Here is an 18231-nt window from a genome sequence, read left to right as displayed (position 1 = left end):
AAAAAAATAAAAAAACAAAAACAAATAATCAGAATATAGAATTTATAAAGTATGGATCTAAGAAAATTTGATGATGTCAAAAATAAGATGGCATGCAAAAAGGTCCTAGGCAGTGTGAGCTAACATGGACGGGTATTGGTCATTTTGACTCACAATCATATGGTTTGCTATACCAGGAATGATAAATTCAAGAGGAATAGCATCACATTTATCGTCAAAAATGATATTTCAAGATCTTGAAGTACAATTCTATCTGTACTTCATAATATCTCTACTCGTATAAGGAAATCTAGTTAATACAACTACTGATCACATTTGTACACCAACCACTTATGAAGAGGCCCTACTGATGAATTAAATAATTCTACCAACTTCTTCAATTTGAAATTGATCAAACATGCAATCAATGTGCATTGATAATTATTGGTGATTGGAGTGCAGAAGTTGGAAACAATGAGGAAGGAAAAGCTGTTGAACTATATTGCGTTGTTGATAGAAATGAAGCTAGGGATCACATGACTGAATTTTGCAAGATCAGTGACTTATTCATTGTAAATACATTCTTCAACAATAATGGTGACTGTACCCATGGCCTTCTCCAGATGGAAACACAGAAATCAAATTGACTATGTCTGTGGAAAGAGTCAATGGAGAAGCTCAATATCAGCAGGCAAAAAGAGGCCAAGGGCTGACTGTGGAACAAACCATCAATTGCTCAGATTGAAGTTGAAGAAAATTAAAACAAGTCCATTAAAACCAAAATACAATCGAGTATAAACCACCTGAATTTCAAGAATATCTCAAGAAAAGATGTGATGTATTGATCACTAATGAAAGAAGACCCGATGAGCTATGGGATGGCATCAAGAGGATCATACATGAAGAAAGCAAAAGATCCTTAAAAATACAGAAAAGATCAACATGGATGCCAAAGGAGACTTTGAAACTTGATCATAGAGTATTAAATGAATTTGAAGAAATGATGAAATAAACAAGATGAAAAGAAAACATCAGAGAGCAGCTGGAGAAGATAAAGTAGTATAAGGAAATGTGCAAAGACCTGGTTTTGGAAAGTCAAAACCAAGAAATACTCTTAGCATACCTTGAATTGAAAGAACTGAAGAAGAAATTCAAGTTTTGTTTGCAATGTTGAAGGATTCTTTGAGCAAAATATTGAACGATGCAAGAAGCATAAAAGAAGATGGAAGGAATATACCATTACTGTAGCAAAAAGAACTGGTTGTTTTAAATTCTATACTAATGGCTAAATTAATGATACTATCAATAGAATGTATAAAGTGGAGAGACAGTGAAAAAGAGGAAGACCCTCAAGATGGATTGACACTGACTGCAACAACAGGCTCGGGCATAAGAACAATTATTAGGATAGCACAGGACTGGGCAGTATTTCATTCTGTTGTGCATAGGATAGCTATTGGTTGGAACTGAATCGATTGCACCTAACAACATCCTCCATAGAATTACCATATGCCCCATGTGGAAGATGTATAACAATCCCCAGACACTATATCTTTTGATAGCCAAGCTCCATCAGCTTTATTCACCACATTTGCGTATGCACCCATTTTGTCTTCAGCGATCGTGTTGGGAATGTGAGTATCATGGATTGCCAGTTTAGTAGAACAAAAGTATTCTTGCATTGAGGGAGTACTTGAGGGGAGGCCCAATGTCCATCTGTTACCTTAATACTAAACCTATAAATACGTGCACATAAATCTATTTCCCCATTCTCATATATAAATATAGTTACATATGTACATGTCTTTATTTAGACCTCTATATATGCCCTTTGCCTCCTAGCTCTTTCCTCTATTTCCTTTGACTTTCCTTTTATCCCACTATCATGCTCAGCCTTCATTTGGGTTTCAGTAATTTCTCTTGATTACATTACCCTTGATCACACCCTACCAGGCCTCCTATACCCTCCTCATCACCGATTTGGATCACTTTTTGTTCCCTTGTCCCTAGGTTAACACCACTTCCTTTCTCCCTACATCCCCTGCTGCAATGTCCCACTGGAACTGTCGGTCCTGTTGTTTTCTCCTCTAGATTGTTCATCCAGCCTATCTTATTTAGACAGACCTGTGGAGATAATAACATGCACAAAAATAAGACAGAGCAAAACCAAGCAACAATATACAGCAAGACAACAACAAGACAATGACAAATAAAAACAAAACAAATCACAACAACATGAAAGAAAAGCTTGTACTTATTTCAAGGACTGTTTGTTGGCCTTTGGAAGTGTTTTCTGGTCAAGTCTGATGGGGCGCCAAGCCCTGACCCCAAAGTCTATTTTTGGTATTCCCTGGGGACTTCGTTGCTCTGTTCTCCTTGGTGTTCTGTTGCACGCACTTAGTGTTTTGCCTTGGTGTGGTGGGATCAGATCGGGCGCAATTCCCACACTGTGTCTCCACGGTTGTTCCCTGTAGGACTATGGGTCAGGGAGGGGTGTCGTGTCTCATAGTGGGGCCGGCCATATGATCTTCTCTGTGGGTTGGCTGCTTTGAGCGGGAATATCGTCCTCAAGGCTTGGTGGGCCAGGATGTGCTCCACTCTCTCTTCCTCCCCCTTCATTTGCTCCTGTGTGCTCTGATCAGACATGTCCCTCTTCTGGAGCTGCAGCTTCCTCTGAAATAAATTCTTCTAGGGGAGGGGCAGCTGTCCAAGTAGTTGGGATTGGGGCCAGCCCCTCAGACCTCTCCACTGGTTCCTTACTCCGTGCTGGTATGTTGCATTCACATGTTGGAGCACCGGGTTGAAGTCTGGTCCCTCTTTCCCTGGGGAGATAGAAACAATATCATCCCCTTGGGTGAGGGAGTACCTTGTTCCCCGCTACCCATTTCTTTTTTTCCCCCCTTTCCAATCCATGCTTTAACATTCAGATTCTATTCACTTTCAGCAAACAAGGTTAGGTGCATATCATTGGCACAAACCTAGTGACTTACTGTACTTACCTAAATCTTACACAAAATTTCATCTTAATAAACTCTGAGACTAGGTCTCTTGACTCAGGTTTTACATGGGAATGAAGTGAGTTTAACACAATTATCAACTACTGCTACATTCTAGTTTCTTGAAGATAAATTGTTCAAGAACAATGTTAAACTGTTTTTAGCCTCCATGGACCTTTCATTGGCTTTTGACTGTTGACAACAGCTGGCAGTAGGCCAATGTGCATGAGCTCAATTTAGAGTTCAGTTCTAAGTTATATTGCTAATTCTGTTTCTCAAATATCAGGATAAGCCAGAAACTGTATCCTATTAAACATGAATCCAAAACAGTCTGGAATTGTATCAAAAGAGCAGTGTTTTAACCCCAATTTTGTATGTTCAAATGATTTGAGATTAACTCTATTCAAACTTTCTTCCCATAGTAAACAAGAGAATATGTAAATTACTTTCTCATGATTTCTTTGTTATGAATCTAGAATGGCTTCAAGAGACAATGGTTCTTATATCTTAACTGACTCCCAGAAAAGAAGGAAAAAAAAGACAACCTCGAAGGAAAGAATTGTGTTTTCTACCATTCAAATGACCATGAATAATGCTGTAGTGATAGAGTGTGAGCTTTAATTCGGCTGTAGGAACTTAGATACATTTCAGAACCTCAGTTTCTCTTAAGTAAAAAGAGACTGAGAATAGCTACCTCGCCTGGCTGTTTCAGCAATAAATCATACATGGTATATAAAGTTCTTTCCACTGTGCTAGGCACATTATAACTATTATTAACCACATAAAGAGAAAAATGAATTTATATGGGAGGAAATGTATATCTTGGTGAGCAAATCAGGACACCTTCTAAGATTAAAAGCTGTACTCCCTTTGGGAATTATAGAATGTGTCAGGTGGAGCTCAATCAGACTATCAGAGTATCTATGTGACATGGAATAAAGGAGTAGATTTACACAATTGAGGGGATAGTGAAGACACCTCAGTAGAGCTGGCAGTCAAGAAGAAAAGTTGGACGTTTGTGGAAGAAAGCAAAACAAACTAGAACACTGCTTCTAACTTGGGTAAAAGCCTTCTCCATGTTAACTCCCAGGCTCCTGGTCCATGACTCAGAATGAAGGAAGTTGTATCCACAGTGACAAAGCAAGCCAACAGAAAAATGTTTGAATGTGTAATCTACACTGACCTTCGGAACATAATGACTAGATAGGTACACTGGGATTCTTCAAAATTCACCTAAAATTATCTTATGGTGTTGATAAGTATTGATACTGGATCCATACAGAGAAGACTCCTGTTGTTCCAGTTCACTTAAATTGGTGCAGTAGGTCTCCTCTGTGGCCATTGTAGGTGCCTCCCAGACAAAACCTGTTTTGAAATAAGAATTCTCTAGTTGCTAGTACATATAAGGATCGGTGTCAAGGTAAAAGTTTCTAAATTATCATAAAACTGCTGTGAACTCTAGAGTGCAGCCCATCTCTATGAAGATATCATATTTACTACCTACTAAATTAGTATTCCAAAGCATATATTGTAAAACGTAACTTCAAATTGTCTTATATCAAATGGTCTCAGTCAATCAAGAGCTGGATTAATATAAATAATAATTCGGATACAATGTCTAAATGTACCTAAGAATAGTTCTACTTCCTAGAACACATCAAACCATTCCTTTTTTTTTGAAAGAAAAAAAAGTTGTTTACATACTTTTCGAGGTAGAATACCAAAAGGCCTATATACTTAAGCCATGTTGCCTTTCCAGTTCAATTTGTTTGTACTTTGTTGCATTTGAGAATCACATTCTCAATTTTTATCATAGGTTGTTAACAAGAATGAGCCATGTGAAATCCATTTCTTCAATTTCTACAGAAATATGTTTGAGGCTATTGTGTTTTCTATTTCTTTGTATTTCCTGTATGTATCTTTTGGTTAGGTAAAGGTGTGGTCTCCCTGTGGTGACAATGTATGTAAAGTATCCAGTGGGTACAGCGTCTGGCATTAAGGTAGTTCTCAAATATTGTTAACATCTTTTCTCTAGCCCTACTACCAAAATCGGCTTGCCAGTGGGCTGAGAGCAACCAAAACATGACCTAGGTGCATTTGAGGCAACCAGTACTGTACATGTGGCAACCACATCATGCCCTCCAGAAATCTAGTTTGGGATATCTGAGCTTTGGGGGGCTTGCTTTTTTTCTCTTATGTAGATTTCTCGTGTACAAGCTGAGCACAGCACTACAGGGAGAACACAGTGTGGAAGGCTATTTAAATTGACAGCATAATAATGGTTTCATTCCTGCTACAACCACAGAATTTTCTAAAACTTCATGTGAAGTGCTTTTTTCCTCTTCTGTGAAAGAAAATAGATTTTGCTTTCTTAGTTTTAAAATCCTGCCATTACTAGTTGGTTCAGTATGAAAGAGAAGGACAATGTTTCCTGGCTCTCAATTATTTTATTAGAAAATGCATATAGTGACATATTCTTGGCAAAGTATTTCTATTTAAAAATAATAAAGGCCTGTAGATCAAGAGAACTTCCAGTGAAATTAGCAGAAGTGGACCTATTTGAAGTAGATATCTTGGAAAACTTGTCTCTTTGCTATATAAGAGCAAATATCTCAGAGTAATAACTTGGTATAAACATACTGTTAACTATAAAGATATTTAAATAAAATCTAGCCATCTTGAGACTAATTATATTGACATGGCAAGAATTTCATGATGAGAAAATATGTCCATTATATTAATTCTTTTTTAAAATGTCAAAACAAGCCATTTTATTTCAGATTCTTTTCAGAATAAAGCCATTAAGTCAACAGTCTGTACCTCAGCGACTCACATGCACTAAGTGGTCAGTTACTACATTGATACATGCTTTCAATATACGCCAAGTACTGGGCTAAGAACTGAGTGTAAAGTGGTAAACTAAGCTGACGGTTTCTACCTGCAAAGAAACTAATGTGGTAATGAAACACATTTTGAGAAAAATAATTTCAAGACATTGCATAATAATCAGCAATGTATTAAGTGAAAAATTACACAACACAAATGAATCAACTCCAGGAGATTTCTCCTGTGCAAAGAATTAGTGGAGAGACAAGCTTGCCTTATTTGGATCACTGATTTCCTCATCAGTATTGACATAGGATTTTTAAATCGCACTAAGTTAAATTGACACTGTTAATAGTTTGGAATAAAATGTGATTGCGATCCCATCTGTGTCTACCTCAGCTGAGTCTTATAACCTTTCTGCACCTTGATTTCCATCTTGTTCGCAAAATTAAGATTAGTTAATGGGAGCTTCCTTTCATGAAGATATTATGAGAAATCATTGCTCCTAAAAAGCAGCTTATCTGTTTTTTAATCCCTATAGCAGTAAAACTTTCTAATGAAAATAAAATTGGCAAAAGCATGAAAATTAAAGATTGATAAAATATTACTGATTTGAATTGTCTCGGGTTATATAAAATATTATACTTATTTATAGCAGTCTACTTACCTGTCACTGAAGATTTTCATAATTTTGTTCATGGTAGAAGCACTTTTTACTTTTCTCTCACATAATTACTTTGACTATGGATTACTTACTTTGGTGGTAGTACTGTCAGCCTAGTGGCTAGGAGTTCAAGTTTGGCTGCATTTTGAGTTTTGACTCAGTACCTGAGTGTAACTACTTTACAGTTTTATTGTAAAGGTGAAGATTGATAAAATATACACAGTGTCTTATACTGGGCTTAGCACATAATAAATCCTCAGTGGTGGTGGTGTTAGTTGCTGCCCAATTAGTTCTGACTCATGGTGCCCCATGCACAACAGAACAAAATGTTGCCCTGGCTGGTGCCATCTTTATTACTGTTGGTAAAGATACACTACTATTCTTTTGTGATCCAGAGAGATTTCATTGGCTATTCTTGAGAAACATGTTGCCAGGCCTTTCTTTCCAGTCTTAGTCTTTCTTAACCAGTTGGTTTCCACCGAGTCCATTGCAACTCACAGAAACCCCATGTTTACAAAGGAGAACTGCCTGCAATCGGGGCTGCAAGGCTTTCAGAAACAGATCACCAGGTGTTCTTCTGAGGTGCCTCAGGGTGGGTTGAACTGTGAACTTGTCCATTGGGAATTGAGGGTTTTACCATTTGAACAACTCAAGGACTGAGTCAATCTTAGCCATCAGTAAATGATAATTATGTTTACCAAAGGGTGAGATTTCTATTTCCTAAAGGAAATGATTCTTGTAATCCTTCTCAGATAGTCACCAATCACACTCCTTTTTCCTAACTTACATTCCATAGGAAAAGAAGGGATCGCCTTGTGAGATCCTGTGTGAATTTCAGTCACCTCATCAGAATCTGATATGCATAGCATTCTTTTCATGAGCCAGTAATTCTGTCCAGCCTATTTAGTTTCACGGGCTTTCTCTAGATTCCTCCCAATCACTGCCGCTTTGATCCTACCTGCTGGCTTATTTTTGGCGTGCATTCAATAATTAGAAAGGGAAGCTACTTTTCTTTGTGAAATATTTAAATCTCAAAGATTTTTACTTGTTTCGTTTTTTTTTCATCAAGTATGTGGACAACGTAGCTATTATTTACACCATGTTGCAAATTGCTAGGCACCTTCTTTTCGTGTGTGAAAGAAATAAGCTATTAGTTTACTAGTCACAGAAGAAATCTTAGAACTTTGCAGAAATCACAGTAAGAGGAAGTTGCTAGATTGCAACAAGAGAGTATTTTGATTGCAGATTTTTCCATAAATGTGGCAATTTGCAACTTGAGAAGAATTTAATAGTGGCTGAGCTTTCAAAATTGTAAGACAAGAAACTGTCATTTTAATCTTCTCCCACAAATAAAATAAGTGCTTCTGAAAATTTCAGGATAAGAATTACCCAAATTGCCCTCCCCCACACTTCCCCTTACAGAATAAGGAGGAATTAAGTTTAAACAGAACATCTGTGGACAAAATGAAAGACAAATGGTCTTTTCAAGCAAATATCTGAAAAAGGGATCTTTGATAGCCCAACAGAATACTATTGCACACATCACCATGGTTAAGAAGAGGGCCAACCATACTTTTATAATGGTCCTTTATTTTAGCACATTCTATTTTTATGGAAAGAATGATGATTTCAACACATCTATTCATAATTCATCATATAATTATTTGCATAAATATCTTTTGACTTGGAATTAATGTACTTTTGCCAGCCACATCTTGAATTTCAATGTAAGTTGCTAAGTGCACAACAATCTCAGTGTTATTAATGCGAAAGGAGAGTAAATAAAAAGGAACCTTATTATCTATCAAAAGAAATGGTTCCCAAAAGAACAGAATTTTCAGTAATGTATTGTACCTTGATTATTGGACAAAAGATACCTGGCTTGTTTTATTTCTTTATTCCCTTCTTTTCCTGCACATCTTCTTCAGGTCATGACTAACAACTAATTAAGGCTACCTTCTGTGATCCTTGATGATGGTTTAACATCCCTCAACCAAGCTTTATTTAATGATCACCTACTATGTGCTAGGCCCTCTTCTAGGCAGAGGATATAATGGAATATATAAGTGGCAAAATTCTCTTCTCGTGGAGTTTATACTTGGAGGGAGAGTACTTCTATTGATAAATAATAATGGAAGTACTTCAAATAAGGCGAAGTGCTAAAGGAGCCAAATAAAACAGGGGAATAGAAAGTATTGAGGGCAACAGGGATAACAGTCATAGACAGGGAGGCCTGGGAAGAAATTCCCAAGTCCTAACAATCCCTGGACACATTTCAGACAGAGGGAGAAGCAAGGGTGAATTTTCTGAGAAGGAATCATATTGGACAAGTTCTATAAACAAGTATGGCTAGAGCAATCTTAACAAGGGGGGAAGTAGTCCATAGATGTCGCAGGAGACTAAGTCATGTGAGGCCTTCAAGGTCATTGAAAGGATGTGGACATCTAGTGAGGTGAGAAGCCATTGGAGTGTTTTGAGTGGAAGAATAACATGGTTTCAATTTTATTTTAACAAGATCACTCTAGCTGCTGTATTAAAAATCTAGAGAGTAAGAGCAGAAGCAGAGAGATCAATGAAAAGGCAGGTCAGGCATCCAGGTGAGAAATAAGGATGACTGAGGCCAGGGTGGTAATAGTAGTGATGGTGAGAAAAACTCATATTCTAAATATATTTGGAAGACAGTTTATGTGGCTTGTTAATTGATTGGCTATGGAGTATATTAAAAAAAGAATATGGTTAAGGATGAGTCTCAAATTGTGAACTTCAGCTATTGGGGGGAAAAGAAAAAAATGACAATTGCTAACGTTTAGAAGATTGGGAGAGGAGCAGATTTGATTAATGAGTGGTGGATATCATAAACTCTGTTTTGTACATGTTAAATATATTTAGTTAGCTCAGCCAAGAACTGTCTCAAAAAAAAAAAGAACTTCTGTCTGGCAATATGAATTCAAAAGTTTCTAGAGACCAGAATTTGTACAACTGTCTGAGAAGATTTAAAGAACTTTCACCCAGATGTGTACTACAATAAGTACAAAATGTTAATGGGGGACTAGAAAGATTTTAATGAATAAAGGTTTAAGAAATAAGGTGGAAATGTTATTTTTAAATGGTAACTAACATCTTTAGAGTTGCTTTCCAAAGGAATGCATTCTGGGTGGTCAATAAGCATTAAGACGTTATGCTTGAAATTCTTACTAAAATAAACATATGGAAGGATATAGCCATGGTCAAAAACAAAATCTAAACTTCAAGGGCCAGAAAACGAAATAAAAATACACAGTGAGAAATGGAAACTAAAGCCCAATGTCTCCTTGGCTCTGAGTCTAGAAAGAGGCAGATAATATGTGGAAGTCTACACCAGTGACGATGAGAGAACAAATGGACCCCAGCTACGTCATTATACAAGTTTGACTCACTTGATGAAACCAGTTGGGAAGGCAAATAGTGCTTCCTCACCCCTGAGTAAAGAAGTTGAATGCAACCACTGTCCAGGATTAAAACTTAAATAAAGCTTTATTCCCAACTGTCAGTAGGGAAAAAAGACAGATGTAGACCTAGAACCATGGGCCAAGTCTCTGCCACCAATAAAAGGCCTCCATTGAGAATAGGGGCAAGAGACTTCCTCCCTTAAGGAGGAATAAGCACACAAAATAAAATTTCTCTCACAAAGATCTTTACACTCCAGACAAAATTTTAAAACATCTAAAGAAAATCAATGTTTCTTTAAAACCATCAAATTCAATAATCATAGGATTCATTGATTTTTAAATGTGAAATATAGGAAATTGTAAAAACTCTGAAAATGTATTTTGAACTAAAAGAAGATCAAGAACAGTAACTATTCAAAAGAACCAATACTAATTAGGCATTCTAGAAATATAAAATGTAATCAGTGACATCCACACTCTATGTTGTGGTTAGCTTCCATCAACTCATGGTGACAATACAATAGAAGGAAACACTGCCCCGTCTTATACCATCCTCACATTCATTTCTGTTTTGTATCAATTGTCTTAATCCGTCTCATTGAGGGTCTTCTTTATCCAACAGTCCTCTACTTTTTTATGATAGCCTTCTCCAAAGATAACATGTGAATAACATGTTCCAAATCTATGAGGTCAGGTTTCACCATTCTTGCTTCTAAGAATTGTTCTGACTGTACTTCTTCCAACACCGATTCATATTTTCTTCTGGGAGTCCAGATAAGATAAGGCCCTTTTCAGGTAAGATAAATTTTAGACTGGATAAAATCAGCGAGAGAATTAGGAAGTTGAGCCCAGCTGGCATAGTGGGCTACACATTGATGCAAACACACCAGTCCTTCTGTGGGAGAACCACCAGGCTCTGCACCTGAAAAAATTTTAAATCTTAGAAACCCAAAGGTGCAGTTAGCTCTACTCTGTCCTGTAGGGTTTGTCTGAGTCAGAATCAACTCAATGGCAGTTGGCTTTGACTTTAAGAAGACAAGTGAATTAATTCGCCTAAACTGCCTTGCAGAAATGTGAAAAGGATAAAATCATGAAAAACATATGAATGGTAAATTCAGAGATGCAACATGGCTGGAGAAAAAAAAGGGACTAAAATCTGTTTGAAGAGATAATGCCTGAGAATTTTCAGCATTAAAGACACAATCCTTCCAGTATAACACAATGAAGGTTCAAAAGGATTGATTAGAATAAATTATAACCTCGACATACCATAGTACAACTAGAATATGGAGCAGAAAGAGGAAAGCATCTTAAAAGCCACACCGGGGAAATAACAGACTGCAACCAGCAAATGACAGAGTAGCTCTAGATGTCTTAATAGCAACAGTTGATGCCAGAAGAAAATTAAGTAATATATTCAAAATTTTAAAAAGTGATTTCCAACTCAGAATTCTATACCAACCAAACTTATTACTTAGAAGTGAAGGTAAAATGTATGTTCCAACAACTGGAACTTTCCATTCGCATACCACTATGAAAGAACTTCTAAAGGATATAATTCAAACCTTGAAGAAGGGTGATGTGAAGTGAATAGGAAATAAAATATTTTATGAATGTTCACTTTCCTGTGAAACACTTCATCATAAATTCAAAGATTCCAGCTCTCCTTTTAGTTTTTAATTAGCTACAGCAAATGCCCTGCTGTCATTAAATTTATATCATGTCCTTAAAATTGAGGAAAATGCTATCAATTAAATTTTTGTCACTTAGAATAAATAATTCTATGTGAACTATGAGAAGAAACTATACCAAATCATAAATTTTCACTTCAGGGTGCTTAATAGCACTGTTGCTGGTAACATTTGGAAACCTGTTGGGGACCTATTTATATATAAAGAACAGTTTCCAATATAAGTTTGTAAAGGACCTTTGGAATATGAAGCTGTTTCTCGGGGAAAGACTATCTAACATGTCCATTGATGTACCAGAAAGACATACAGAGCAAAACAGATAGTTGTACTCGTAACAAAGATTTATTACAGTGGCACAGCAGGAATATTCAGCTAGATCAGAAAGAGGGAAAAGACACCGATGAAATCTAGAGAAATCCATGTGCAGGCCTCTTGTGTTCTGTCCCTCCTAGGATGGACCATACAAAGTACACTCCCCTCCCAGCCGCAAACATGCGTTCATATGTGTAAGGTTTCTGTCCAGGAAATCCCATGAGATTTAGTCCCCAAGGTGTTTATTAAGGATTGCTCAGGAAAGCATTGTCAGTCTCCAGATTTCTAGAAGGAAAGTAGGTATTCAGTGCCCCAAGCAGGCAAAACAGCCTTATTTTTTAGGAAACTGTTTACCAGCCAAGTTACCAGATTCTAGCCAAGGGCACTTCTAAGATAGTACCCTTGGGCATGTAATATTAACTCTTTTCTATACCGAGACCTGTTCCTTAATAGTAGTTTTAATTATTTTTCCTATTATTTTCAAAAACCTAGAAGTCTATTAGTTTTATTATTTTAGAAAATGTCAATTCAGTTGGGAATATAATGAGATTTTTTCCTAAGAGTATTTTATTGTGATGTTGACAGTATTTGCAAAGGATGTCGAAGTCTTCACTTATTTGAATGATGGCTAAATCTGTATTTAGGGCCTAGGAATTCATAAGTTTCAACAGTGTGCATTCTGATTTTATTTTACAATCAAGATCTTTATGAGGATATATTTATGGGGAAAGAAAGGTAAATCTTTTTTTAAAAAAGAAAGCATAGTGTAACTGTGCTTCTGTGTAGATGTTAAAGGGACCCTCAGGTTCTAAGGAATAGCATGAAAAAACATAGAAGTCATATTATGTTGCCCAATTCTTCCAGGCTGTTGTCTCTGAAGCTTCCTGAAAACAAGCCACCTCCATCTCTGTCAGTTTTTAAAATAATGAGTTTGTTTAATTATAATAACTACTTGTGGTAACACAAAAGAAAAAATAAAAACAATCAGTAATTTTACAGCCAAACAATTTAGGGAAGATAACTGCATGTAAATTAACTATATTTAAGCACACTAGCCTGAGTTATTATATTTCCATTATTATTTGAAAATGAAGTGCACTCAGGAAAATCAACAAAACATAATGGATTTTATCTTTCATGCTTTCTCAGTAAATGCTTGTGGATATTTGTTACCATGGATGCTATAAAGTGTACATGTGCATATATGGTGAATACACCCACATACACACATATTTAAATTGCTTTGACACTTGGGCGCCCCCTTCTGCATTATAACATGCATCAGCAAATTATGTGATCCTTATCTTTATATTCATGAAAATTATGTAGACCATATAAGAGAAAACTGTATAGGTATAATGTAATTTATGGTTAAATATGCTAGATAAGCTGTCAAAAATATGAGTTGTTGTATAAACCTGAGGCCAGTGAATTTTATGTAAACAAAATCCTGTTGCTTTTTATAGTCAGTTGATTTATGAATTGTGGATTTTTCTTCAGAGCTTCTAAACAGTTTAGGTATTTGTTAAGTGCTGTTGAGTTGATTTTGACTCTTACTGATCTCGACTCTTATTGATCTCGTGTGAGAGTAGAGCTGTCGTAGAGCTGCTTCATAGAGCGTTCTTCTCTAAAGTCTTTATTAGAAACAACCACCAAGTCTTTCTCCCACAGAGGTACTGGGTGGGCTTGAACTGCCAACCTTTCAGTTAACAGCCAAGCACTGAACCATTAGGCGTGGAGTAAATGGATAGGTGGATTTCCCCAGGATGATTGTTTGGGTAGACAAGTGTAATGCAGGGAATGGGGTTCAAGAGAATTATTATAATGTAGTCCCATGTAAACTAAGGCAGAAACTGTAGACACAAAAGGATGGGCAGGGCATTGAAATCCTGTGCCTCAACCAAGATTTTAAGTAGTAGAATGAGGCTGTTAGACTATGTCGACCAGAAGTATTAGACACTTAAGATATCATACATGCGGTTTGGGGGCAGGGAGCTTAAGGGTAGGGAGGTAAAGAACACTAGAGAAATCAAGGTAGTGATATCACATACTCTATCAAAATCAATCCCCAATAATACTGGCAGAAGTAGAGGTGAGAAGAAAATACTGATTCATGTGCTAAAATATTTCATAACTGAAAGGGGGAGTCCAGGTAATTACGTGATGATGGCTCATGCAGTATCATGAACTTGAAGTGAACATGGTATGATCATATTTGCCTGTCTAATATGATTTTTTTGTGAAAACCATGTGAAATATGTGAGAAAGCACTGTAAACCCCTCAAATTGATGAGATGCTATATATCAGCTTGCTTTGTGGCTTTGCTGAAAGTGTCCAGCTTTTGAGAGCTCTGTGCAGCTTGCGGGTGGTCTGGGTGGCACCTGGAGTGTCAGATGACAGTAGTTCTTCTCTTTGATTTCAGACATTGCAGCAGTCCTCTCTGCAGCACAAATCAAAGAAGAAAAGCAAAGGTAAGAAAAGGAAATGTGCCTGCTATTTGGCACCATGATAACCTCCAGGATGCTTCATCCAGTGTGATCCGGAAGAGCACTCACCAACCCCCGCCCCCGTACAGTAACCTCCAATTCCAGCTTCTCCTGCAGCTCAGTTATAACACAAGGTTCCTTTTACAATGCATAGTCGTCAACAGGTGTCGAGACCAGCAGTACATGTTTCTGAATAAATGGCCTGTCGCTTAGGTTGTGTAATGTAACAGGTGGTGAAGATTTCCATATTTTCCCATTCCAATACAGTGTGAAAATGAGAGGGATTGAGATGAAGTGCCCAGAGTTATTTTTGTAATTGACAGATTGAGCTTCTAACTTTGTGCCCTGTACCAACTTAAAGGACATTTTCACTCACTGTTACCTTCAGGTCCGATAGCAGGCAAGAGTAAAAGAAGGATTTCTTGTAAAGATCTTGGCCGTGGTGACTGTGAGGGCTGGCTCTGGAAAAAGAAAGACGCGAAGAGTTATTTTTCACAGAAATGGAAGAAATACTGGTTTGTCTTAAAGGATGCATCCCTGTATTGGTATATTAATGAGGAGGTAAGACATACACTCATTCTTATTCCCACAAGTTTTCTATCTTTAACAGACTTAAGACTAGCTCAGAATACATCTGCTAGTTACGGTTCATCTTCCCCTCTTAAAATGATTTGAGGTTCTTCAAAGATATTTGTCTCAGCCATTCTGATATAGCAGCATATCTGAAACACAGGTTAAAAGATAGCAAAATATCACGTCTAGCTAAAAATATCAACTGAATTCAAACAACAGTCTAACTATAGGAATATAATAAAAATTTTATACTAATTTTTAAATATCTTTTTTTGGTTCTATTTCAATTTTTTCTTTGTTTTGTGCATCAGAGGAGGGATCAAGAGACAAGGTTTTAACCGTTCGAGTCAGGTTTCTCATTTTGCTCTTCTATAGTCATCTCTCTAATGTAGCCACAATTAGTGAAAAGGGAGCTCAAATGATAAAGTGATACATTTTACCCTAACTACCTCTTAGCAAGAGATGTTGTAAAGGTGGAAGAAAAATTGAAGTTGCACGCTTCCCAATGTTTTAACATCTGAACTATACAAATAATAGAACATTGTAACAGGTGATAAATGTGGACCAAAGTGATTTTAAATTTTATAAAATAAGTATGCATTTTGAAGGCAAAAATATTTATAAAATTCTTCACCTTGAGAATTAAAAAAATTTTCAATTTTCATTTTAATAAAAAAGAAACTTTAAAAGTTTAGGCTCTGATGGTGCTGCCAGGTAAACTCCAAACCACAAGACCAAGCAGTTCAAACTCACCAGTTGCTCTTAAGGAGGAGGATGAGGCTATCTGCTTCCATAGAGATTTATGATTTTAGAAACCCTGTATGAATCATTATTAGAATTGACTTCATAATAGTGGGTTTTTTTCCATGGTTAAAATATACCTTCAATTTAATTGAATATAATAGCTAACAGGTTGATTCTAGTCTCTGTGAAACTTACGGAATTAAATGAACAGATTTATTAGTATACTCACTCCTGACTTATCCATATTGTTAACTTCCAAAGATCAGGTGGTTTTTCAAAGTTTGGGATTATGTGAAAATGAAAAATGACTACATCATGTCACAAAATAGAAGATGATTGCCTCATGAAATCAACTGCCTAGCCACTGAGAATCATGGCCCAGCCAAGTAGACTCATAACCAGTAACAACCAGTATTACAGTCTCTGCATCTCAGCATTTATTACTGCTAAACATACGCTGGTAGTGTGCAAATAGATAGACTTTTTCCTATTGCCCTAAGTGTACAATGAATGCTAGGCAATAAGAAAGTTGATAAGTGAGGATTTGTTGCATAGTTATTCAAAACATAGTATATAATATCTTCTCCTTCACTCTTTTGTACATAATATCCTAAACAAGATTGTTGCCTCTGTAGGATGAAAAAGCAGAAGGATTCATCAGTCTCCCTGAATTTAAAATTGATAGAGCCAGTGAATGCCGCAAGAAATAGTAAGTTGATTTTATTTAAAGAGGGACAGAGAGGAAGAGTTGTTTTAATTTCTACTTTGTAAATTACAGCACTTGTCTAATGCTTTCAAATGAATTTGTTTTTTGTGGGCCAAGAATTTATTTTCTAACTGATTTCTCCCATCATGTAAGAAGCATTATGTATATGAACTCGGGTTAATTGATGAAGTAATTTACTTATAAAATTTCTTGGTTCTAATTTATTTCCCATTTGAAACCAAATAAATGTTCTCTGGTTCTCTTGCAGTGCATTCAAAGCCTGTCATCCTAAAATCAAAAGCTTCTATTTTGCTGCTGAACATCTTGATGATATGAACAGGTAAACTGTTAATTAAATTTCAAAGTACTTCAAAAGTCAGGCTTAGAATTCCAAGTTTTCCACTTAGATTGCTGCTTCAAATCCACATTGATGCTTAGGGAACAATGTCACTTAAGTTTCTTGATTGATTGATCTACTTAATAATAAAATAGGCCAGTTATAAGTACATGCAGCCATACCTAATTTTAAAGACTAGAATTTAAGAAGACACACAGTGACTATTTGTTACATATATAAAAATGTGCTAGAATCTATAGTCTAAAAAAACTCACTGTAAAAACTTAAAATTTTAAGGCCTATTTTGAAAATGTCGTATATTTTATGTACCCAGATGGTTAAAAAAAATATGTCCATAAAAATAGCAGATTTTTTTCAAGTGTTGAGTATTTGTGATACAGCATCCATCTCAATAATTCAGACCTAAGTAAAGTTAGTATTTCTATCTATCACCTTTTACCTATCACTAGACAAGTAAGTCCAAACAGCCACCTGAATAAATGGTCACATGGTTATTTGGCAGCTCAGCACAAGCCTAGCTATATATTTCCATGGTGGGGAAGGAAAATGTGTTCCACGTTTTCTTTCGTTTTTCTTTCAGTTTAGATGAGTTTGATCCTCTCCCCCTTTTCTTTTCCTTTCACGCCTCCCTTTTCTCTATTGTAGAAATTAAGTTTAAGATTCAAAATCTTCTCTTTATATAACCAAAACAAGAAGTACATTATTACTCTGCTTAGAATTGGGATGAGGCAGCATAGCATGGTAGTCAAAAGCATGGCCTTTGGAACCAGATTGCTCTAATCCAAACTCTACCACTTATTAGCTATGTCACCTCTCCATGATGGGCTTTGGTCCCATCTGGAGAGGTGGAATGATAACCATCCCTGCTGTAGAATTTCTGTAAGGACTAAATAAGTACTCAGAAGGGCTAAGTAGAGCAGTGGCTACTAAATTTGTAAAGTGCTATATAAGTGTTTGCTATCAATGTATATTCCATCCATGCACGGTCAGCTTTTTTATCCCATATACCTTTCTTTATATGTCTCTAATAAACCAGTAGCCAGAAGTTTTTAAGCCTAAACCTGTATAGCTTCATAAATAACTTGAAGACACTAAATGATCTTTAACACTTGGGAGGAAAGGCTTTGTTTTTTTCCACAACAAGAATGTGAATACAAGGAAATGGCAAAGAAGGGGTTGAGAATACTTGATTAAATCTGTTTTTATTAATAAGGGAATTGAGCCTTTCATATAGCTCTCGTAATCTCCTCTTGATTTTGTAACTTACCATTCGTGAAATTGCATACTAGGTAATCAGAATTCTGAGAGCATTTTCTCCTTAACTTGTTCTCAAACCGAAAGTGCAAATTCACATGCACATATGTTTGGGGAGGGGTAAGGTGGTTATGATCATTTAGTTTGTGCTTTAATTATTTTATAAATCTACTGTGCTCGTTACCTACTATTCATCTTCCATATGATGAGCTC

The 18231-nt window shown here is 36.3% G+C and overlaps 1 protein-coding gene across 6 annotated transcripts in view; it reads left to right on the top strand.

Annotated features, from left to right (window-relative positions):
* The window catches only part of CNKSR2 (connector enhancer of kinase suppressor of Ras 2), a 294934-nt gene that overhangs the window by 209158 nt on the left and 67545 nt on the right, over positions 1-18231 (top strand). For all 6 annotated transcript variants that reach the window (XM_030885794.2, XM_030885793.2, XM_004709920.2 and 3 more), the window contains 4 exons: positions 14320-14368; positions 14772-14944; positions 16336-16409; positions 16675-16746. In XM_030885794.2, the coding sequence (XP_030741654.1) occupies positions 14320-14368; positions 14772-14944; positions 16336-16409; positions 16675-16746 (368 nt within the window). The remainder of the gene's footprint in view (positions 1-14319; positions 14369-14771; positions 14945-16335; positions 16410-16674; positions 16747-18231) is intronic.

This window comes from Echinops telfairi, unplaced genomic scaffold, assembly GCF_000313985.2.
Source record: "Echinops telfairi isolate 266 unplaced genomic scaffold, ASM31398v2 ScPeMD7_53;HRSCAF=182, whole genome shotgun sequence".
In the NCBI taxonomy this organism is placed as follows: Eukaryota; Metazoa; Chordata; class Mammalia; order Afrosoricida; family Tenrecidae; genus Echinops; species Echinops telfairi.
The sequence above is the reverse complement of the archived record's forward strand: the minus strand, read 5'-3'. Positions and strand labels throughout refer to the sequence as shown.